This window comes from Humulus lupulus, chromosome 6 (assembly GCF_963169125.1).
Source record: "Humulus lupulus chromosome 6, drHumLupu1.1, whole genome shotgun sequence".
Lineage (NCBI taxonomy): Eukaryota > Viridiplantae > Streptophyta > Magnoliopsida > Rosales > Cannabaceae > Humulus > Humulus lupulus.
The window spans coordinates 30,126,972-30,148,585 of NC_084798.1; the positions used below are offsets into that span (position 1 = coordinate 30,126,972).

General features: G+C 30.0%; 2 protein-coding genes across 2 annotated transcripts; both read left to right on the forward strand.

Annotated features, from left to right (window-relative positions):
- Nucleotides 1-4,717: 4,717 nt before the first annotated feature.
- On the forward strand, nucleotides 4,718-5,530 carry LOC133784915 (protein FAR1-RELATED SEQUENCE 5-like). The gene has a single exon (XM_062224182.1). The coding sequence runs from the start codon at nucleotides 4,718-4,720 to the stop codon at nucleotides 5,528-5,530; it is 813 nt and encodes a 270-aa protein (XP_062080166.1).
- Nucleotides 5,531-5,687: 157 nt separating this feature from the next.
- Nucleotides 5,688-6,569, forward strand: LOC133784916 (protein FAR1-RELATED SEQUENCE 9-like). Its single transcript, XM_062224183.1, has one exon. It carries the CDS (start codon nucleotides 5,688-5,690, stop codon nucleotides 6,567-6,569), a length of 882 nt encoding a protein of 293 aa, XP_062080167.1.
- Nucleotides 6,570-21,614: the final 15,045 nt, after the last annotated feature.

Consider the following 21,614-nt stretch of genomic DNA (forward strand, 5'->3'; position numbering starts at 1 on the left):
TATCATATTTTTATAATCCAGTGATGTAGATGGTTGGAACAATGCAAGGGTAATTCACAATTATTTTAAAATATAATTGTGAGTTGGAACTTCAAAATTACTTCATGCTTTTGGGTGATCTCACTAATTATACATGTGTAGAAAAATAGTCTCATTAAAAAAGTGCACATACAAACAATATAGCACGTATATCTGGTCAATTTTTGCATGAAACACATGATATTTTAATATTTTTTCCTACCTATTTATAGAAATTATTCCAACCGAAATAGTTGAGACCATCATTGCCAAAATAATACTTCATAAGTGGCAGTGGGAAGTGTGTTAGAAGTAGTACCTCTCAAAACTCATAAACTTATTACCTTCATTCAACATGGCCTATAAAACAAAATTGAATGAATTTTGTCAAAAAAATCACATACCATCTCCCTTGTACGTATGTACAAATCATGGGTCCACTGACAAAGCCATGTTTGCTGCCTCCGTCACAGTCAATGATGAAGAATTTCGTGTTCCCGCAACATTTAACACGAAGAAGGAAGCTATGAATGATGTAGCAAGGATTGCATATGGATTCCTCTCTATTGAGAAAGCCAACTTTCAGCCTTCAGGATTTAATGGAGGTACTCACTTTTAAATATATAAAGGGTCAAATATATTTTTTCTTTGAACAATTATTACGTTTTTCATATTATTTACTTCTCAACCCTAATGTTTAAATCCAACTTTATTAAACTAAGGGTCATCATCAAGTTCCCATGGTAGTAGGTCTCCTTACACATCTTTTGAAAAAGACGTGTCGTGGAAAAATATCTTGCAAGAGCGTCTCCAAAAAATGAATTGGAGCTTGCCAAGATATTATACAAAAAAATCTGGCCCGAATCATTGTCCTACATTTATCTCACGTGTGGAGGTAGAAGGTAGAATATTTGAAGGAGTGGAAGAGTGCTCCAAAAAAATGGCTGAGAGGAGTGCCGCCAAGGCAGTGTGCAATGCCTTGACTTGATTTTTTACTATTCCATATATAATTAGTTTTAAGTACACAAAACTTTATTAATGTTATTTGAACAAGTACAATTTTAAGTTGGCGCTACACCACTTTTAATAGTATGGTTATTATTAACTATATTTCAATATATTTATAATGTTTGTACTATCCAGGTGGGTGACAATCTCTATTGTAACTATTAGATAATTTTTAAAATATTAAATGCTATTTCTAACGGTACTATAGTAGTTACTATTTACATATTTTGTTTCTTAATGATATTTACTTATTAATCTCATTTGTTGGTTATCTGTGTGAGCCTACTATTTCACCTTTTTAGAATGTATGATAGTTCCATGAAGCAATCATATTAATGGACCTAAAAAAATTAAAAAAATATTAACAGTTTTGTATTGAATTTTTTTTTTTTTTTTTTTGTGAAAAATTTCCACGTGTACATTGGACACTTCTTAAAATACCTAAACGATGATTAAACAAAAAAAAATTTGGGTTGTACCAGACACGATATGTGTACTTTTAAGGTGTACCAGTTGTGGGAAAGACACATAAATTGTAACATTCCATAAAAGTATGACTTGTCCCATTTACATTGGTAGTGGCCCATTTATGTCTGTCACCTACCCTAAAGTTGGGTGACGAGGTGGGGCCAACGACCCAAGACCATTGCGTATGCGTATGGTGGGATCCACTGCCCCAGCACCTTCTCTTCTTCCTCTTCTGACTGGTTCTTGCTCTGCCTTCGGTCTCACTCACAATCACAATCCCTATCCCACTATAGAAAAATAAAATCATGGCCCCACCAAATCGGCTTAGCTCATTCAAGGGGAAACACCTCCTTCCTTCTCATTGGTCCTTGCAACAGGTTACAAATAAGATTGCATAAACTTCTAAATTATAGTTAAAAATTTATATAATTGTTAATTTCAACCATAATACCATCATAGGAAAAAAATAATTAGTGATTGAATATATAATTAAGCATAAATATTTAATAACTCTTTGGCAATAAATATATCGTTTAATTTATTGAAAATGTGACTAAAAATTATTTTTTTATAAATTAGAATATATCAAAATTTTAGCCGTTATAAAATAATTTTTAATTATTAGTAGTGAATAATAAGGACCACAATAGAAAATAATTATTTTTATTAAAACTTGTTATGAATGTATCTAAAAATAAAATGTTAATTCAGATTGTCATGTCAATGAACAAGGACAAAATCTTTTAGTTTGGTGGTTCTTATATTTGGTGGGTCCGTAGAATTCAATGTCCAATGGACTGTCATGCCACCTAATTTACTATTGAAACTATTGGCAGAATAGTATGTGAACAGTACTTCCCATGCCGTGGCCTTACATTTTCAGGGTCCACTTAATTTAATGTGGCATGGCATAGACACATTTTACTATTGAAAGTATGGGTCAAATAGTATGTGAATAATACTTGGTGACTAATAAAAATCAGACTACACGAAATGAACACCTATATAATGGATGGTTGGTATAGTGCATTTATTGGTTAGAGATTTATGCATAAACCACCAAGAAGACAACTTTTCCCCCTCAAATTAAATATGTCGTCCGGAGAATGTGGTACTCCAAATAGTGCATGCCTGATGCATTGCGGGAGCCCGGGATCTTCAAGGATGAAGGCTTCATCAATCTCAACTAAATCCAAACGTGTTTCTGTTAAGTGTGTTAATTGTTCTAATTGCACTACTCTTAAGGATAAGTTGTATGAAGAGAGGAGGCTGAGGAATAAGGCCTATAGACTTTCTAAGAAAGCAAGAGACCTCCTGCTTGATTTGTCAGATTTGATCTACAAATTAACAAAGACAACCAATCTTGCAAATGAGCACATGAAAGGTATTGAAATGGTGGTCGATAATATGAACAATCAATTAAGTATGGCCGCATGTTTGAACTTGGACAATGTTGATTGATCCGACAACTATTACCAGACGATGAAGCCCACATCAACCCATTTTCACTATGTTAAGTATTTTTAATTTGTATTTGCTGGAGTCTTAACTCAGATAACCTTACTTGGTCTCTTAGGTTATTTAGTGTTTCAATATGTTGTGGTTGAATTAGAAATACCATGTAGTATGGATATTAAATGATTGTGTGTACTTGTACGAAAATGTCATTATGACAAACTTTGTGGTGATGTGGTTAGTTTCTAGATTTTAGTAAATGTTGACTATTTTACATTATAAAATATGTTGAATGGATTTATTGTTTTAACTATTGTAAGTCACAAGAAACCACTAGTTGACAACACAAAGTTTACAAATTAAATCAAGTAACAACCAAAATTAGAGGATAAACATACATGGCAAAATAAGGGTCAATTGTTTAATAAAATATTTTCATTAAAAACATATATTTCACGTGGCCCAAAACATCAATTGGGCCTCGTTAAAAAAGGTGTACACTTTATTCAACATTAAATGTCCCAATAAATATGTCTACCTAATAACTTGCTTGGATAAAAACCTGTATCCCCCAACTTTAAAATTTAACCAACAACACATTTTGTGGTCACAATTGAATAGAATATAACAAAATCTGGAGGATATGCCAAGTTCACCTTCAAAAGTTTCAGTGCACGAATCTCCTTGAACATGGTGAGCATAATCTTTATTTTATTCTCCTCAATCAAACTAAATTTATGTTGACACTATTTTAATTTGAGTATGTCTCCTATTTTATGTGGGAACCAAATAGGGGCTATAATTAAAGTAATAGAAACTGACCATATTTTTAAACAGCAATTTCATGACTCAAAGTTTGTACACATGCACATATGTAACTTTCAAGGTTGTCATAAACAATCACCTAGTTTAGATGTCAAATTTTAATTTAGTTAAAAAAATCGTTTTATTATTAATTTAATTTTTATTTTATTTTCAAAGGAAACTTGTGTTAAGTCTATTAATGCCCACATTCCCTCATCATTAGAAATTCTTCCAATATATTGACTAGCTCATTTTACTAGGCCTATTGTTTAATCTCCTCAATATCAATGGAAGGCCCAAATAAATCTTACACTTGAAAATGCATTGGCCTTTATTATTTACGTTCACATTTCCTTTAATTTGGGTATGTCTCCCATTTTCTATGGGAACCAAATAAGGAAAAATTATAATAATAGGAATTTTCTTCTATTTTGAAAATCCAGTTTCACATTTGTGCCATGTTTTTACACACCTTTGCAATATCAAGCTTTTCACCAATATCGACTGAGTTTACAGGTCAAATTGTATGTATAATGGGCTATGAAAAACATACAATAACTCTATTCATAATATATTGCCTAAAACTTGGTTTTTCTTTCCCAGATTTAACTTAAATATGGACGAGGTAGGAAGTTTGCAAGAAACATCAAATTGGGAAAATATACTACAATCTTTGGGGATTGAGAAACTCGCAAATGATATTGAGACGGAGGATGTCCAGGGAAAGGTCTTGGAGTCCCTTGAAGAGTGGGAGGATTTTTGTTACACATACTCTTTGTGGGTAGGCTTCAGCGTCCGCAAAGCACATGTACGGAAAAAAAAAAATGGGAACATCACCATGAGAAAATGGGTATGTTCAAAAGAAGGTTTCCGCAAACACATGGAAATTGACAAGGCCGGTGGGAGCAAACGAAAAACATCTATTACTAGGACTGGTTGCCAAGCTAGTTTTTGAGTCATAATGATGGGCGATGAGGGTCCGTGGATTTGCAAGGAATTCCAACCTCTGCACAACCATGACAAGGCATCATTAGATGAGTTGCGATTTCTGAGATCAAATCGTTCTGTGTCAGAAACCCTAGTTGCTCAAGTGAGGTCAATGAACCAAGTTGGGATAAGAACTTTACACATCATCTCCCACTTGGCAATGCAGTCTGGTGGGTACGAAAGGATGCCTTGCCAGCTACGAGACGTTTACAACAAGATCGCCCATGTCAAAAGAAAAGAGAAAAGATGTACAGATTTAGATGGTGCTTTAGGATATTTGGATTGTCTGTCAAAGAGGGATCCAAATTTCTTCATTCAATATCAATGTGTCGTGGACAACAGATTGGAGAACCTATTCTGGGTGGACGGATATTCTCGACGGGATTTCGTCGCATTCGATGAGGTTATTGGATTTGACACAACATATATGACAAACAAATATAATAAACCCCTGACAATTATTTTGGGCGTCAATCATCATTTCAAGACCTACATATTTGGAATGGCACTGCTTAACTCCGAGGATGAGCAAACTTACTTTTGGTTGCTTGACAAATTTATTGAATGCCACAATCATGTAACACCAAAGGTTGTGGTGACAGATGGAGATGGAGCTATCAAAAATGTTGTCTTGAAGTACTTCCCAAATGCAACTCATCGGTTGTGTGCGTGGCACCTATGTACCAACGCTTTAAAAATTTCAAAAGACCCCCGATTCTTACAAGGATTTCAAGATGTCATGTACAACTATTACACAATAGAGGAATTCATGCAAAAATGGGGGAATTAATACACAATTTTGACCTCCATTCTAGCCAATGGTGCACCAACACTTATCACAGCCGTCGTTCATGGGCAGAGACATACCTAAGAGGGAAATTTGTCGCCGGAATGCGGACCAACCAAAGATGTGAGTCCATGAATTCGTTACCTCGATTAACGTTGCTATGACAAAGTTGAGGCACGTCGAGAGAGAAGATGATTACAATAGTCGACACAGTAGTCCTCCAATACCAGGTCCCAAAAATGCTCTTAAGACGTACCATGAGCAGTGTGCCAAATTATACACTAGAAATATGTACTATAAAGTGGCTGATCAAATCAAAGCGGAACATGCGTACTTTGTCAACAATTGTGAAGACAACGGTGAATCATTCTCCTACAGTTTGTCAAAGTTCCAACACGAGGATAGAGTGTACAACGTTCATTACCACCCACAAGATGAGACATTCACCTGTCACTGCTTGCTTTTTGAGACAGACGGCTATCCGTGTAGACATATTTGGGCCGTAATGAAATACTGTCATATGAAGATAGTACCACAGTCTCTCCTGCTGAAACGGTGGAGTAAGAATGCAAAAGCAGACCTCCCCCTCGAACTAAAGCAACACTCCACAGAAAAGCAACAGTTATTTGAAATGGCTAGGCAGGCATCCCTCGCTTTGGATACAAACTTGTTGAGCTATTACGCTACCAAGTCTGAGCAATCTTACACCAAAGAGAAACAAGAAGTGGCAACACTAACTGCAATGTTCAAGGATGCAGTTCCATTGGAATCAAACATCGGTGACAACGACTCGGGACGATATCAAACCTATCAAGAAAATGAAAACATTACCAGGGACCCAACACCTTGTAGAACTAAAGGATCCACCTATGCAAGAAACAATAGGGACAATGTTACGATAGATATGTCGGATGGAGCTGTTAAAACTAAAAGGAAGTGTTCAAACTGTTATTCTGCAGACCAAAATCGAAGAACATGCCCTCAGCTGGCCGATCTACCGCTTCCTCACAGTCAACAACCCTCACCAAGTAAGAGAGCTTAGCATTCGGCTAAATTCGACGAATCTAGATGACCATCGAACTTTATTACAGAATGATAGTGCAAATTAACTAAGTGTCTATTTTCGTAGGCTTTCTGTCCTACTTAACAATTAAAGTGTTTTGTAATGGTTTAGGTGGCTGAATTAGTATAACAATTGCATTAATGTAAGTGAATTCAAATTGTAGCTAAATAGTAGATTTCTTTCCATGGTAAAAAATTATTGATTATGGCAGTTCAATCATATTTGTAATGTTTTAGAAAGGTAGATTAATGATAATCAAATGACCAATCCTAAATATACGTTCCTTTTTTAGTGACGCTTCACTCTAATTGATAAAATTAGATAACAAATTGACTGTAATCGTTTCTTCTCTTTCTCTTCATTATATACCATGCGTATCACTATTATTGAAATTTCATTAATTGTACATTAAAGAGTAAATTAGTAAAAATAGTCATCTTCACAATTAAAATGAAGGATTACAAAATATGAAATAATTACACTTCCTTAATCATATCGTGTAGATTCGAGCCTACTATCTATACTTACGAGATTTTAATAGTAAGTAACTTCGTTAGCTTTTTTAATTGATTGCTTAAAGTATATATGCTTCTCACCAAATAGGCATAAAATCATTCAAACCATGTTTAAAGCATAATATTAATATGAATTAGGTAATTAATTAGGATAAAAAAACAAAAAAAAATCATTGTTAATGCAACTCACCAAACTTGTTTATTACTATTACAAATTTACCAATATTATTCTATTAAGTAAACTAATAATATTGTTATCTTTATCATTAATTAAGATAAGAAAAAAGTGTTAATTAGTTTTGATTTTAGCAGTCCTCATTGTTTTACTAACTTTTCACTACAATATTCAATATTACGTCTTCTGATATATTAATTGATCATTACTTTGTCTGCTGGTAACATAACAAAAGGGGAAGATATATAAAATAAAACATCTTCATTACAAAAATTTATCTTAGGTGCCCCATTCATAACTTTGGGCCTAATAAAAAAAATCTCAATTTTAAAGTTTATTTCACTGTAATAGACCATTTTCGTTTGGGCCGTGCTCATGGACTCCGACTGGCTCATCTACCTGTGTTAAACAGTATGTGTTGCGAAATCATAAACAATGTGCAAAATAGTAAGAACAATGTACTAAATGTACAGTCAATGTAAAAAAACAACAAATATGTTATGAAGCTACAAATTACCAAAAGACCAAAAGTTCAAGAAGTACAATTACCAGAAAACCACCCCCAACATGTAACTATTCACATTAAATATTATAAAACCGGTTATCTCTGGTGGCTTGCACAGTTGCATTAACTGTGCGATGGGAAAAACTACACTATTTAGCCTCACTTTTTATCAGAAATAGTGTTATAATATCAGTCCAATAGTAGTACAAATTGGGGCCCCCTTTGACTATTTTCTAACTGAACCGTTCCGTGAACGGAATATAATCCAAGGCCATATATATATATATATATACTAGATATAAGCTACGTGCAATATGCACGTTTGCTTAGTTTTATTTATAGAATTTATATTAATGTCATATAAATTTCAAATAAATATATTATTTTAATTAAATAATTTATTTATTTTTGTTTAAGTTTATGATTATTCTAGTTTTTGAATTTGGAAGTGACAACAAGATATTATATATTATATGTTTAATTTAATATTAAATATTATACGTTGATTTTAAATTTAAGTTTCTTGCTAGTAATTTTTAAAAAAAAACTTGTTGATAATTCACAGTAGATTATATTATATGTTTAATATGATATTATTCTAATAAGTGCGTTTAAGTTTAATTAAATGTTATTTAAGTTATAAAACGTATGATTTTATTATTTTTAAATAATTATTATTGTAAAATATCTCAAAAATATCATATTTTAATTTGTTTAATTATTTATTATTTTTAAATAATTATCATTGTAAAATATCTCAAAAATATCTTATTTTATTTTTTTTTTAATTATTTATTTTACTTTATTTAAATTTAAGTATTTATAAACTACCGTTAAATATAAGAATATTCCGTTAAAGTTAACGTTAAAAAAAATAAATAACCGTTAAAACCAAGAATTTTCGTTATCTTCACACTTATTATATAGAAGATATATATATATATATATAAGGAGATTTTAGTGTAGGAATATCACTTTTGCTTCAATTAGTACAGTCGTCTCTCTTTTTGACATAACGATTATTGTAGTAATAACACTAGTATAAAAAAACTTTTCTCTGCGGTTTTTTTTCCTTAATACATTGCGATTTTTGGGAGCATCAAGAACCATAGTGTTTGAGACCACAGAGAAAATTAATAAACAAACTGCGAAGAAATCATTTGTTTTTTTTTTAATTTTTGGACATGCTTCTTTATATATATTTTCTATTCCGTTTATACTACCTAATTTTATTAATTATTATTATATACTATAATATTATTATATTTTCAATTCCGTTTATATACCCAAATTTTATATAATAATATAAAATACATAAATTATTATCTAATTAAAAGATAACATATTATTATATATATTCACATATCATATAAGTAGTTTGTATACACATAATAAGAACATACAAATATCATTTAACATAAAAGTCAATAAGTTAGCAAGTTACATACATATGAAAAATTAGACTTCATAAATAAATGACATTACTCTTGCTAACCAATCGCTTTGTAGTGGTAGTAGATCGTCTTTGACATTGTATTCATTTTTGTCCAACCACTGCAAAATTAAAAAGTTAATATAAATTAGATAATTAAATACTATATCTAGTTTTTCTTAAGCAAAAAATAGTATAAAATATAACATACTTTCTTCTTGATAACTTCTGCCAAATTCTGTGCATTTACAAGATCATAAATGTATCTTAGTACATAATAACCACATTCGTGACTTTCAGACTGTTTTGGACAAGAACCTCTCAGCAATTTTGTAAATGTGTCAATATATTCATTTTCCGAACATTGTGCGTATGCTCTACAAAAATTAAAATTAATTAAATACATTTTTTACTCTCAACTCTGAAAAATTAACAATGCATACCTTAAAATTGAAAAACTTACTTTTCCATAACCTCCTTAATTATTGGTGGAGATTTATAATTTTTCAAAGGGTCCAAAATTATGGTCACCCACTGCATCATCACGAGCACCAACATCCAATGTCGACTAAAACAATACTAAATTATAATTATTATAAGAGTAAAATCTGACCATAGTAGTGATAATATTTAAGTAGTTCGTTCTTACTCAACAATCCAAGGAATGAAATATATTAGGCCTCGTCTATCCATAGTCATCATTCATTTGGCTATAAGATCCACCACATAATTTTTACTTTCATCAGTGCCAATAGAAAGATGTTCGGTGTCAAAAAATTTGTATAGTTGTCGTGAATTTGGATGCGTGCTTTCCTAAATGCATCTGTAGAATACAATCATCATATTACATTTTCAATTAATAAATTAATATCATTTTCAATTAATATCATCAAAAAAATTGGGCAGAGTTTCCTCTATTTCTATAGCATATCCAAAATTATTAATACCTATAAATTCAATTCAAACAAAACATACAACAAACAACATACATATTCTCAATCATAAGCCACCGCAGCACACAGAATTCGTAGAACCTACTTTACTATGACACACATGTTCTCAACCTTCTGTTATCTCTGCAGCACACAATTTCATCTCATAACCTACTTCAATACGGATGAATATCTAATATATTGAAACTCCTCTAATAGTTTGTTATGACATAACAGATTGAGTTCAATTTAAATTGATACATATACCTCATACCAAACAGCATAGTTGAGGATCCAATATTATCCATGAAGACTGCTTGATAAACATCTTCTGAAGTGATGAAGATAGTCTCGCGATCTCCTATAAACTCTGGGTCAACGGAAACTTGTACAACCCCATATATTCCTTTAATGGAATAGTAATCCTTCACCATAAATTTTAGACTAGGATCAATTTTGTCCCATTGGTCATCAATTAACCAATTTGAGGGTTCTGATTGAGCTATTTCAGCGGGGACGACTACATGAGATCCAGCTGATGATAAATGTGGGCTTGGTGATAAGAATTTGTGTTTAGATGTCGATGGACCCTACATAATATCATTTAACATATCAATATAGTGTACCCATGTAAAAATAAAATTTAAATGTCTGTGCAAATAATTTTATACTTGACAAGTCACGATTAAATTTTTTGGCCAAAGCAAGAATGTGTCTCGTGCGTCCCCAACATATCGTATGTTACCAAAGGGAATAGGGATATCAACTTCTTCTTGTAAGACATCTATAGTGAAACCCTCGCAACTGAATCATCAAGTACAATTCCATGGATGGTAATTTGACTACCCATGTTTGGTACAATGATTACACCCTTAGTCACTACATTGTCAATATTATCATAACACAATTGCACTTCATAGCTCGGCGGTGGCGGGGACTTATAAATTGATGATCGATCATCTTCATCAAAAGGATAGTCTTCAGTTTGATGAAAATGATCATATGCGTTGGAGGCAGGTCGATAAACTTCATTATTTGGATTCTCATAGCATTGCCACTCATCATTTGGATTCTCATAATATTGTCCTTCATCATTTGGATTCTCAAATTGTCATTCATCATAGTATCCACACTCATCGTTTTCCTCATTGTATTCCTCATTTTGAGCTAATTCCTCTTCTGTTGTAGATTTATATCTTTTTAGCTCTTCAATCTTAGCTTTTAACCGAGCAATCTCCTTTTTTGCAGTCATTTTTTGGTTTTTTCCAAACATTTTGGACACGGTCACAGTGAACCTACAAAATAATCAACCATGTCAATCAATAAATCAAGCTAAATAATTCTTACAAGAAAATAACTATTATAAAGTATCATACCCGCCAGCTCGAACATGACTTGGGTGTTCCGGTGTCCCTAATGCTTGAGTCAATATGTCATCTCGACCCTGAGCTGTAATTTCGCCACAACTCAATTTTTCTTTGACCTCCTCCTACTCAAGATATTGTTTGGTCAAATTAGTTTATATATAAATAAAATCAATATGTTAATTATAAAACCGTAGAAAACTTACTCTCTTATTGGCAATCTTCCAGTCCAACTCTGTCACGAGAACTTTATTTTTTTCACGCGATCTAAGCCAAACATGATACCTCTCCAATTTTGAATATTTCATTCTTTTTTCTACAACGTACAAGATAATTATAGTTATATGTTGCGATAATATCAACCATTATTTAAACTTTAATATCAATTATACTTACCAAATCTTCTCGTATATTAGTCATTCCTCTATGAGATGTTCGATGCCTTGACTTCATTTGTAATGCATGTGCTTTTTGTTCTTGGTGCACTTTTTGAAACTCTGGACTTAGATGGCTAGATACAAATTTTAACCATTCTCTTTCGTCAAGTATATCACTATACTTCTTCGGGGGAAATTTGAGTTCTTCCATTATACCTATTTCAGCCAAAGGTTTGATGTACTCAGTAGTGAGTTCACTTTTAAAATCCCTCATTATATGACTAGGTTTTTTCAAAATCTCATGTTTGAAGGTTTGAGGAATGTTGTGACCACCCTGAGAATATAATCAAGAAAAGTAGCTATTAAATTTTAATATCACACAGAAATAAATAAATATCATAATGATAATTTTTTACAATGATATCCTCCAATAGACTGTCTTTTAGATCTTGTGGGACATTCCTCCAATCACCTGAGTTGACAGAAATCGTGGCTCGTATTCTAGATCCAAGATATGATATCATATTTTTATACACATCACCTATTGGTTGTCCCAAATCGTTCCATTCAAGATCTTTCTTGATTCCTTTGGCTTTTTGTTGGGTCATGTAACTCATTCTTGTTTTACCACGACCCTGATGTTTCTCATTGTCATCTCTTTTATCTGCCATCTGTAACACACAAATCAATTAGTATTATATTAAATTAATGCATTACACAAATAAATAATCACAAGTGTTAAAGCATTATACAAATAAATAATCACAAGTATTAATGAATTACACAAATAAATAATCACAAGTATTTATGAATTATACAAATAAATGAACACAAGTATTATATAACTTACTAAACATGTTTTCTTCTTTTTTTTTTATTTTCTTTTTGGTCGATTCACAATCGACCCATATTTCTTCTTCGATGTCGTTTCTAAGATAATCACAATCATCGGTATCGGTATCGCTATCATTATCATTGAATATTCTCAACGTGTTCATGTATCGGTTGTCCAACAATGAAACAGTCATTATATAAATCATAATTTTCATCGTCATCTTATTTTTTTGAGAACTTCCTCTCGGGAACTGATAAAACGATTGACCATTTATCATTAACTGGACCAGTTATATAAAACACTTGTTTTGCTTGGGCAGCCATGATAAAAGGATTGTTCTTGCTTCCCTTCTTACTTAAATCAACCAGAGTGAATCCAAGTTCGTCAGTTTTAACTCCAATATTGTTGTCTACCCAAGAACATTTAAGAAGAGGAATAAGAAATGATGAATAATCTAGCTCCCATATTTCTTCAATAATCTTGTAGTATGTCATTGTGCCTGAAATTTGGTTATTATCTTTTGCACTAGAAAAATGTATAGCTTCTGCATCTATACTTACTCCACTATTTTGAACCAGTCGAACATCATCTCTTGACTTAGTATGAAATCGTTATCTTCTGACAATGTAAGCTTGATGATTTATTACATCAATGCTTGCTCCAAGAGATATGCGCTTCAACTCAGTCGACACTCCATGATTTTGTTCTCCCAACTTCGTCAAAATTGTATTATTCAGCCACCGGCAAAACATTTTATTATGCTCATCTATAACTCATTTATGTTTATTTTTAACCTTGTTTGGAATCATCGACTGGAATAACTCCATGTGATCACTAAAACATAAAAAAAGTACAAAAAACTTTAAACAACAAAAAGAAAATCACTACTCTAATATATATGATTGAAATATATTATCTACTTACATTATATATGATTGAATCTCATGATTATTTTGCATCACAACTAATTAAGCTAGATCTAATTTTACCCTAGATACGGTGATCACTGTTTCGTTCCCTCATAGTCCTTTATTAACTTCATCTAAGTTATCTCATGGTTTGCTGATTCAGATTACCTCAACCCCACTCATGTATTCTGTGCAAAGTTATATTGCCTCTTCCGATATATAACATTCAACCATACTAGCTTCAGGACGATAATGATTACGCACATAACTTTTCAACACCTTCATATTTCTTTCAAATTGATATATCCATCTCGCCCAAACTGGTCCACACAACTTGGCTTCCCTTACTAGATGAACCATTAAATGTATCATAATGTCAAAGAAGGATGGCGGAAAAAAACATTTCAAGGTTGCATAGAGTTTTCACTATCTTACAATGCAATGCATCCAATTTTTTTATTTCTAATTCTTTTCCGCATAAATGATTGAAGAATATGCAAACATTCGTCAAACAATCTCAAACTTTTTTCGGTAAGACTGACTGAATAGCAATCAGAAGTAATTGTTGCATTAACATATGACAATCATGTGATTTCATACCCATTAGCTTCAAATCTCCCATGGATACCAAGTTTTGAATGTTGGATGAATAGCCATCAGGCATTTTCATCTCTGCAATTGATTTACATACAACATTTTTCTCTTCTCTAGACAACGTGAAACAAGCAGGAGGTAAATATGTACGTTTACCTTTTTGTTTAGGAGTTAAATCAGTTCGTATACCCATTTCAACAAGATCTAAACGACTAGTTAAAAAATTAATTATAATTATTTCTAATACCAAAATAGCCCCTCTATCATAATTTCCATATATATATATATATATATATATACTAGGTAGAAGCAACGTGCAATGCACGTTTGCTTAGTTTTAAAGTTGTAAACATTGTTTATAATTTTAATAAAAATCGGTTTACTGTTTTTAAAAAAATATATATAATAAAATGAATTATAGTTCTATAGTATATATAAATATTTATATCAATAATCTCTACATATATGACATCTAAACACAACGTTGACATAAATATATATTTACATGGCTACATGACATATATATAAAATACAATAATATTTAAAAAGAAATTAATAATAGAAATAAAATAAGAATAGAAAATGTCATAGTGTAGACAGTAGTATATATGCATCAACTATTTTTAGTTTCTAATATATCTCGCAATGTCCTTTGGTAAATTTGATGAAGAAAAAAAGCTCCAATCACTTGATAAAAAACAAACTATCACACAAATTTATAAGATAAAAAAAATGATATATGTCTATATTATTTTTAAATAAATATGATTTAATTATTTAAATTATCATAAAATATCTTGTATTTTAATTCATTTATTTGTTTTTGTTTAAGTTTATGTTTGTTCTAGTTTTTTAATTGGACAGTGACAACAAAAGACTATATATTATATATTTAATATAATATTATGTTTAATTAAATTTTATTTAAGTTATAAAATGTATGGTTTTATTATTTTTAAATAATTATCATTGTAAAATATCTCAAAAATATCCTATTTTAATTTTGTTTAATTATTTATTTATTTAATATTATTTAAATTTAAGTCATGTTTATAATCTATTGTTAAATATAAGAATATTCTGTTAAAGTTAATGTAAAAAAATAAAAAATTGTTAAAATCAATAATTTCTATTATCTACACACTTTTTATATTGAAGATATATATATATATATATATGGACACTATTCATGATTACTACCCATAGATGATTACTTTAATATTAACTATTAAGTTAAGATCAATGATCTATATTTATAGTTGTTAATTAATATTTCTAAAATAAATTTTGATTTTTTTTAATTTTTTTGGAAATGCTACATAATTATTACATGGCGGTCACATATTTATTAAATTAAAGAATTAAAAAAATCTTATTTAAGCATTATATATGAAAATTCAAAATTAATGTACAAAAAAATATTTACCTGTTGTGATTTGCTATACGAAATCACTATGTTGCCACATCATCATAATTGTTAGTACTGAGTAATAACTATTGAGAAGTCTTATTTATTTATATACTAGATACAAACAACGTGCATGCACGTTTGCTTAGTTTTATTTATAGAATTTATTAATTATTTTTATTAAATTTATATTAATGTCATATAAATTTCAATTAAATATTCTATTCTACTTAAATAATTTATCTATTTTTGTTTAATTTTATGTTTGTTCTAGTTTTTGAATTTGGGAGTAACAACAAAATATTATATATTATATGTTTAATGTAATATTAAATATTATAGGTGAATTTTAAATTTATGTTTCTTGCTAGTTTTTTAAAAGCAATTTGTTGCTAATTGACAGTCGATTATATTATATGTTTAATATGATACTATTATAATAAGTGACTTTAAGTTTAATTAAATTTTATTTAAGTTATAAAACGTATTATTTTATTATTTTTAAATAATTATTATTGTAAAATATCTCAAAAATATCATATTTTAATTTGTTTAATTATTTATTATTTTTAAATAATTATCATTGTAAACTATCTCACAAATATCATATTTTAATTTGTTTAATTATTTATTATTTTTAACTAATTATTATTGTAAAATATCTTTAAAATATCTTATTTTTATTTATTTAAGTTTAAATGTTTACAAACTACCGGTAAATATAAGAATATTCTGTTAAATATAAGAATATTCCGTTATAGTTAACATTAAAAAAATAAAAAACTATTAAAACCAAAAATTTCCTTATCTACATACTTATTATATAGAAGATATATATATATATAGGACAATTCTTCTATAGGGTTTTACTTAAGCCTACCGGTGGGGGTCTCAGTGTTTCTTGACCTGTGAACAATTTTCGGCGCAATTTTTTTTATGATTGTGTGTATTGTAGCTATTTAGAGCATCCTGCAAATTTTCAGAAAATTCCAAATGGTTTACAGTATCGAAAACTAGGTTCAAACATGTTGATTTCCACGCGCATAAAAAAAATTAGTCAAGCGTGCAACAACATGTTTGAACTTAGTTTTTGGTACTGTAAACTATTCGAAATTTTCTGAAAATTTGCAGAATGCTCTAAATAGCTACAATATACACGGTCATAAAAAATTGTGTTAAAAATTATTCATGGGTCGAGAACACTGAAAGCCCCACAGGAGCTTCACTTTAAGCCCTACCGGTAGGGCTCTCAATGTTTCTCGATCCGTGAACAGTTTTCGGCGCGATTTTTTTTTATGACCATGTATATTGTAGTTGTTTAGAGCATCCTTCAAACTTTCAGAAAATTCCGAATAGTTTACAGTACCAAAAACTACGTTCAAACATGTTGATTTCCACACGCATAAAAAAAATTAGTCACACGTGCAACATGTTTGAACTTAGTTTTCGATACTGTAAACTATTCAGAATTTTCTGAAAATTTGCAGGATGCTCTAAATAATTACAGTATACACAGTCATAAAAAAAATCGCTGCAAAAACTGTTTACGGGTCGGGAACACAAAGAGTCCACCAGAACTAAAATTCGAAAATTCTCCTCTGTCTATATATATATATATATATATATATATATAGAGAGAGAGAGAGAGAGAAGGAGGGTATTATTGTCAATAGGTGAGTCACCACCACCACATATCTTAACCAGCCTACATGTACAAATGTATATAATATGACATTAATTACCACTGAGGTGACAGGTGAGAAATTTAAGCTCTACCACAAAAGATCCAACCTCTAGACTAGACCCAAAAAAACAGACTTTGTGGTCAAGAAAAATTGAGTGTTTCTGCCTAATTAAATAGAGAGAGAAAAAAAAGGTCATAAATGTTCTTTACCTATATAATAGGTGTGATAATGTATATTCCGTCCTTGTCTGTTTGATCGAAGTTTAATGATCGACAAAAAAATTATAATCTAAAAATGTAAACAAACAAACAATTTCGATTACTCATGCAACATGTTTTTGTTCTAAAAATTTAATTTAATTTAATCAACGACTATGATATTGAGAGAAAAAAAAATTAGAATAACAATGTACAAATTGAAAGTCATTTTTTCCTAAAGAAATGGTCCCTTCTATTTGTTAAGAAAATATAAGTGGACCCTTCTGTTTTTTCTTTTTAGAGGTAAAAGAGAAAAAGAAGAAACAAATTGTTCTTCGCATATCACTATAAATAATATAGTTAGAATATCAATGTTACACGTTATTGTGTTATAAGATAGAGTGATATTAATGCAAATTAATTTGATTGGTTCATAAAATTTGTCGTCACTAATTAAAATTATTTTTATGTCATTCATGCTACATAAAGTGGTTGATCACTCCCAACTGAAATTCTACACTATCTTTTATTACACCCGAATATTACACAGCCAAATCATTTTAATTAGTGGGATCTATATAAATTAAATATGATTAGTTTAAAAAAATTATCACACAAGTGTGTATAATTTTTTAATATAAAAGTGTGTGCACTTATTATTACTCTAAAAAAAATTGCCACATAAGAACATCTCTAATAGGAGATGTAAATAGTGTGTTATATATTTAACACAACAAATTAATATATTATATATTAAATAATATTTTTAATATTATGCTCTAATGCACAATTATAAAATTTATTGTAAAATTTAATATTTCATTAATACTAATTTAATATTTATTGGAAATATACAAAAAGTAATTATTTTTTTATATTTTATTATTGATAATATAAAATAATAAAATAAAAAATATAACATTTAATACAAATTTATAAAAATAATGCTAAAATAATAAAAATAAGATAAAAAAAATGAAAAAAAAAAGTATAATTTTTTAGTGTAAAAAATATGTGCACATTATACATAAGTTTTTTTTTGTATTTTTGTATTTTATTGATTTAGAAAGATAAAGAATGAAAATGGCTAAAATAATAATAAAAAAAATATAATCATTACGTTAACTAGTCAAATTTTAAATTTTAATTTGATGGAAAGTAATCAGTACATGTATAGAATCACAAAAAGGCCAAACTTGTCACAACCAACGATGCTAAGATTTAGATTTTATATAGATGCATTCAATAAAGTCTATAAAACAAATAGCTTAAACTGGTAGTAACCTAATTTCCTCAATTGGTGGATCACAAATACTAATTTCCTTTTAAGTCTTTATAAGTAGGGTTTATGCTCTTTTTTTTTTTTTTTTTTTAGACAATGTGATTTGGCTCATTATTTGTTTGGACTCTGTATTTTAAAAAATTACTTTTTTGACTTTTTATTTTCTAAAATAGTTTAAATAGACCTCTAAATCTGATTTTAATCAAAGATTTTTGAACTAAAATCACAAATAATTCATCAAACTGACAACTCAGAACAAAAATACAGTCATTCTGCATAAGAATTGTGTTGTTATATTTAATTTTTTGTTCATTAAAATCAGATTTAGGGGCCTATTTGAACTATTTTAAAAAATACAAAGTCCAAAAAATAATTTATCAAAATACAGAATCCAAACAAATAATTAGGCAAAATTCAGTGTCTAAAAAAATATAAACTCTGATAAGTAAACGACTTTAGAATGATTTGCTTACTTTAGTTGTCTTTTTACAAATAATATTATCTCCACACAATTCCTTCGACTTCATTCTCTCTCTCTATATATAATAATAATAATAATAATAATAGAATTTTACAACAAAAATCATTAGTTCAAAAGATTGGACTTAAATTTCTTCATAGTTTTTTTTTGTAGCAAAAGTTAGGAAGTTGTCTAAAAGATTATACTTAAGTCATTAAATAGTATTTTTGTCGACAAAAAGTGAGTAAGTAGTCTAAAATGTTACACTTAAGTTACTAAGTAGTTGTTTTTGTTGCAAAAATTACATTTCACGCAAATTTTACCTTAATTTTAATTAATCAATAAATGTCTAAAATTATATATTCATAAGACCAATATAATAAATAGAATCTCTTTTAAAAATAAAAAATAATTTTAAAATTTCTAATATAAAAATATTATTCAATATTAGTTAAATTAAATTTTAGAAAATAATACAACTTAAATTGAATTAAAACTTAGTTTATTTAAAATTAAATAATTTTTCATGTTATAATTTTTAATTTTTTTATTATTTGTAAATAAATTTGAAATAATTTTTCAAAGTTAGAATTATATATTTTTATTTTTTTATTAGTTAATTACAATTGAGATCAAATTAGTATAAAATATGACTTTTGCAGCTAAAATACTACTTAGTGACTTAAGTATAATATTTCAAATTATTTACTAACTTTTACCACAAAAAAAGATATTTATTAGTTTAAGTGTAATATTTCAAGCTAATTGTTGACTATATATTGCCGCCAAAAAAACTAGTTAGTAGCTTAAGTAAAACTTTTCAAACTAATTAATGATTTTCACCACAAATTTTCCTCGTAGTAATAATAATAATAATAATAATAATAAATCTGCATCTCTCATTCCTATGTTCCCTGTTTTGACTCAATAAACACCTTCAAGAAATTAGCTATGCATTAAATTCTTTGAACACCATTATTAACCTTAGATAAATAAACACATACTTAATGGCTAATTAATTAATAACCATTTAAATCTTCCTCTCATTAATGAAGTTGAATTGTACATGAGAAATTAAGTAAATGAAGAATTTTCTACCTTATATGCCAGCAGAATATTAAATATAGCCATCAAGTTTTAAATTCTAATAATTAATCTTATACATATTGTAAAATATATAATACAGTAATAAATTTTGTCTTACTTCTAAAAATAATAATTTATGGAGGCTTTATTATTAAAAAATAGTAATAATATGTTATACCATAAATTTTGAGATACAAATAGCAGCCTCAAAATGTATGCTCGCAAGAGTGGAAATCAAATATGTAAAAATGTATTTAATTACTCTAAGATGCTACGTCATTGACTCCCGAACATGTAGTGTGAGCTTGAAGGCAAATGTCTTCTCCGAAGGACAGACTCAAAAGTCAGATAGTTGAAGACGCAAAACATGACAAATACCAACCAAACTAGAGAAGTTCCTGCTGACACTGGGAATAACCGAGCTCCCCATAAGCGACTCAGAATAATAACCCAGAGCTTGTGAGGCCAACTGGGAACAACGAAAGGCCACTGCCATTTCCAATAAGGCATTTGCCTTCTTTAATAAGGTATCCATCACCAGCGCGAGAGGTGCCATAGGCCCCAAGTGGACCTCGAGCTGGAGAAGGGGCACCTCAGAGGCTTGCCCAAAGTGCAAGGAGTGCAAGCCGAGACAAGAACCCTCAAGCTCGGCCTGAGCAAAGGAGTAACCACGAGGCCCCAATAGGGGCAGACCAAGGGCATAGACGGGCGAGACAACCCTAGCCCTCTGGGAGTTATATGCCGAAGTCACGGGCACCTGGGATTAGAGTGCACATGAACAATCCACCTCGAAACTACGACCAACAACAACAACAACAAATGAATGTCAGTTTTCTCGACGGCAGTCGAGACTACAGTAGGTCGGTGAGTGTCTATAACACTAAACTGAGGTACTATGAGAATTATCCTAACATTGGTTTCGATCTTCGAGACCACCTGAACCAAAGCCAGGGGCAGTACAACCAGCAAAATCCGGACTTAAGGGCATATTTAAATGCCCAAAATGAGTCCTTACAACCTGTTTACGGGAATAATTATAACCCGATACTACAACAAGGGGCTGGAGTTCCTTGGAACAATAACCATCCCATAGTGCAAGCTCTGTCCCTGGTAGATCTGGTCAAGGAAATGATGAATCAGCTTGAGGAGCAGTTCAAGCTCATTCAAGAAGGAAAAGACAAAGAAAAGGCCTACGATTCAGATGAGGAGCTCAAGCCTTTTGCTCCTCTTATCTCAAGCATGCCTTTCTCATATGGGTTTAAGATACCT

What these genes read in the sequence shown, in the direction of transcription:
- LOC133784915 (XM_062224182.1), top strand. Translation starts at nt 4,718, where the DNA reads ATGGGCGATGAGGGTCCGTGGATTTGCAAGGAATTCCAACCTCTGCAC.
- LOC133784916 (XM_062224183.1), top strand. Translation starts at nt 5,688, where the DNA reads ATGACAAAGTTGAGGCACGTCGAGAGAGAAGATGATTACAATAGTCGA.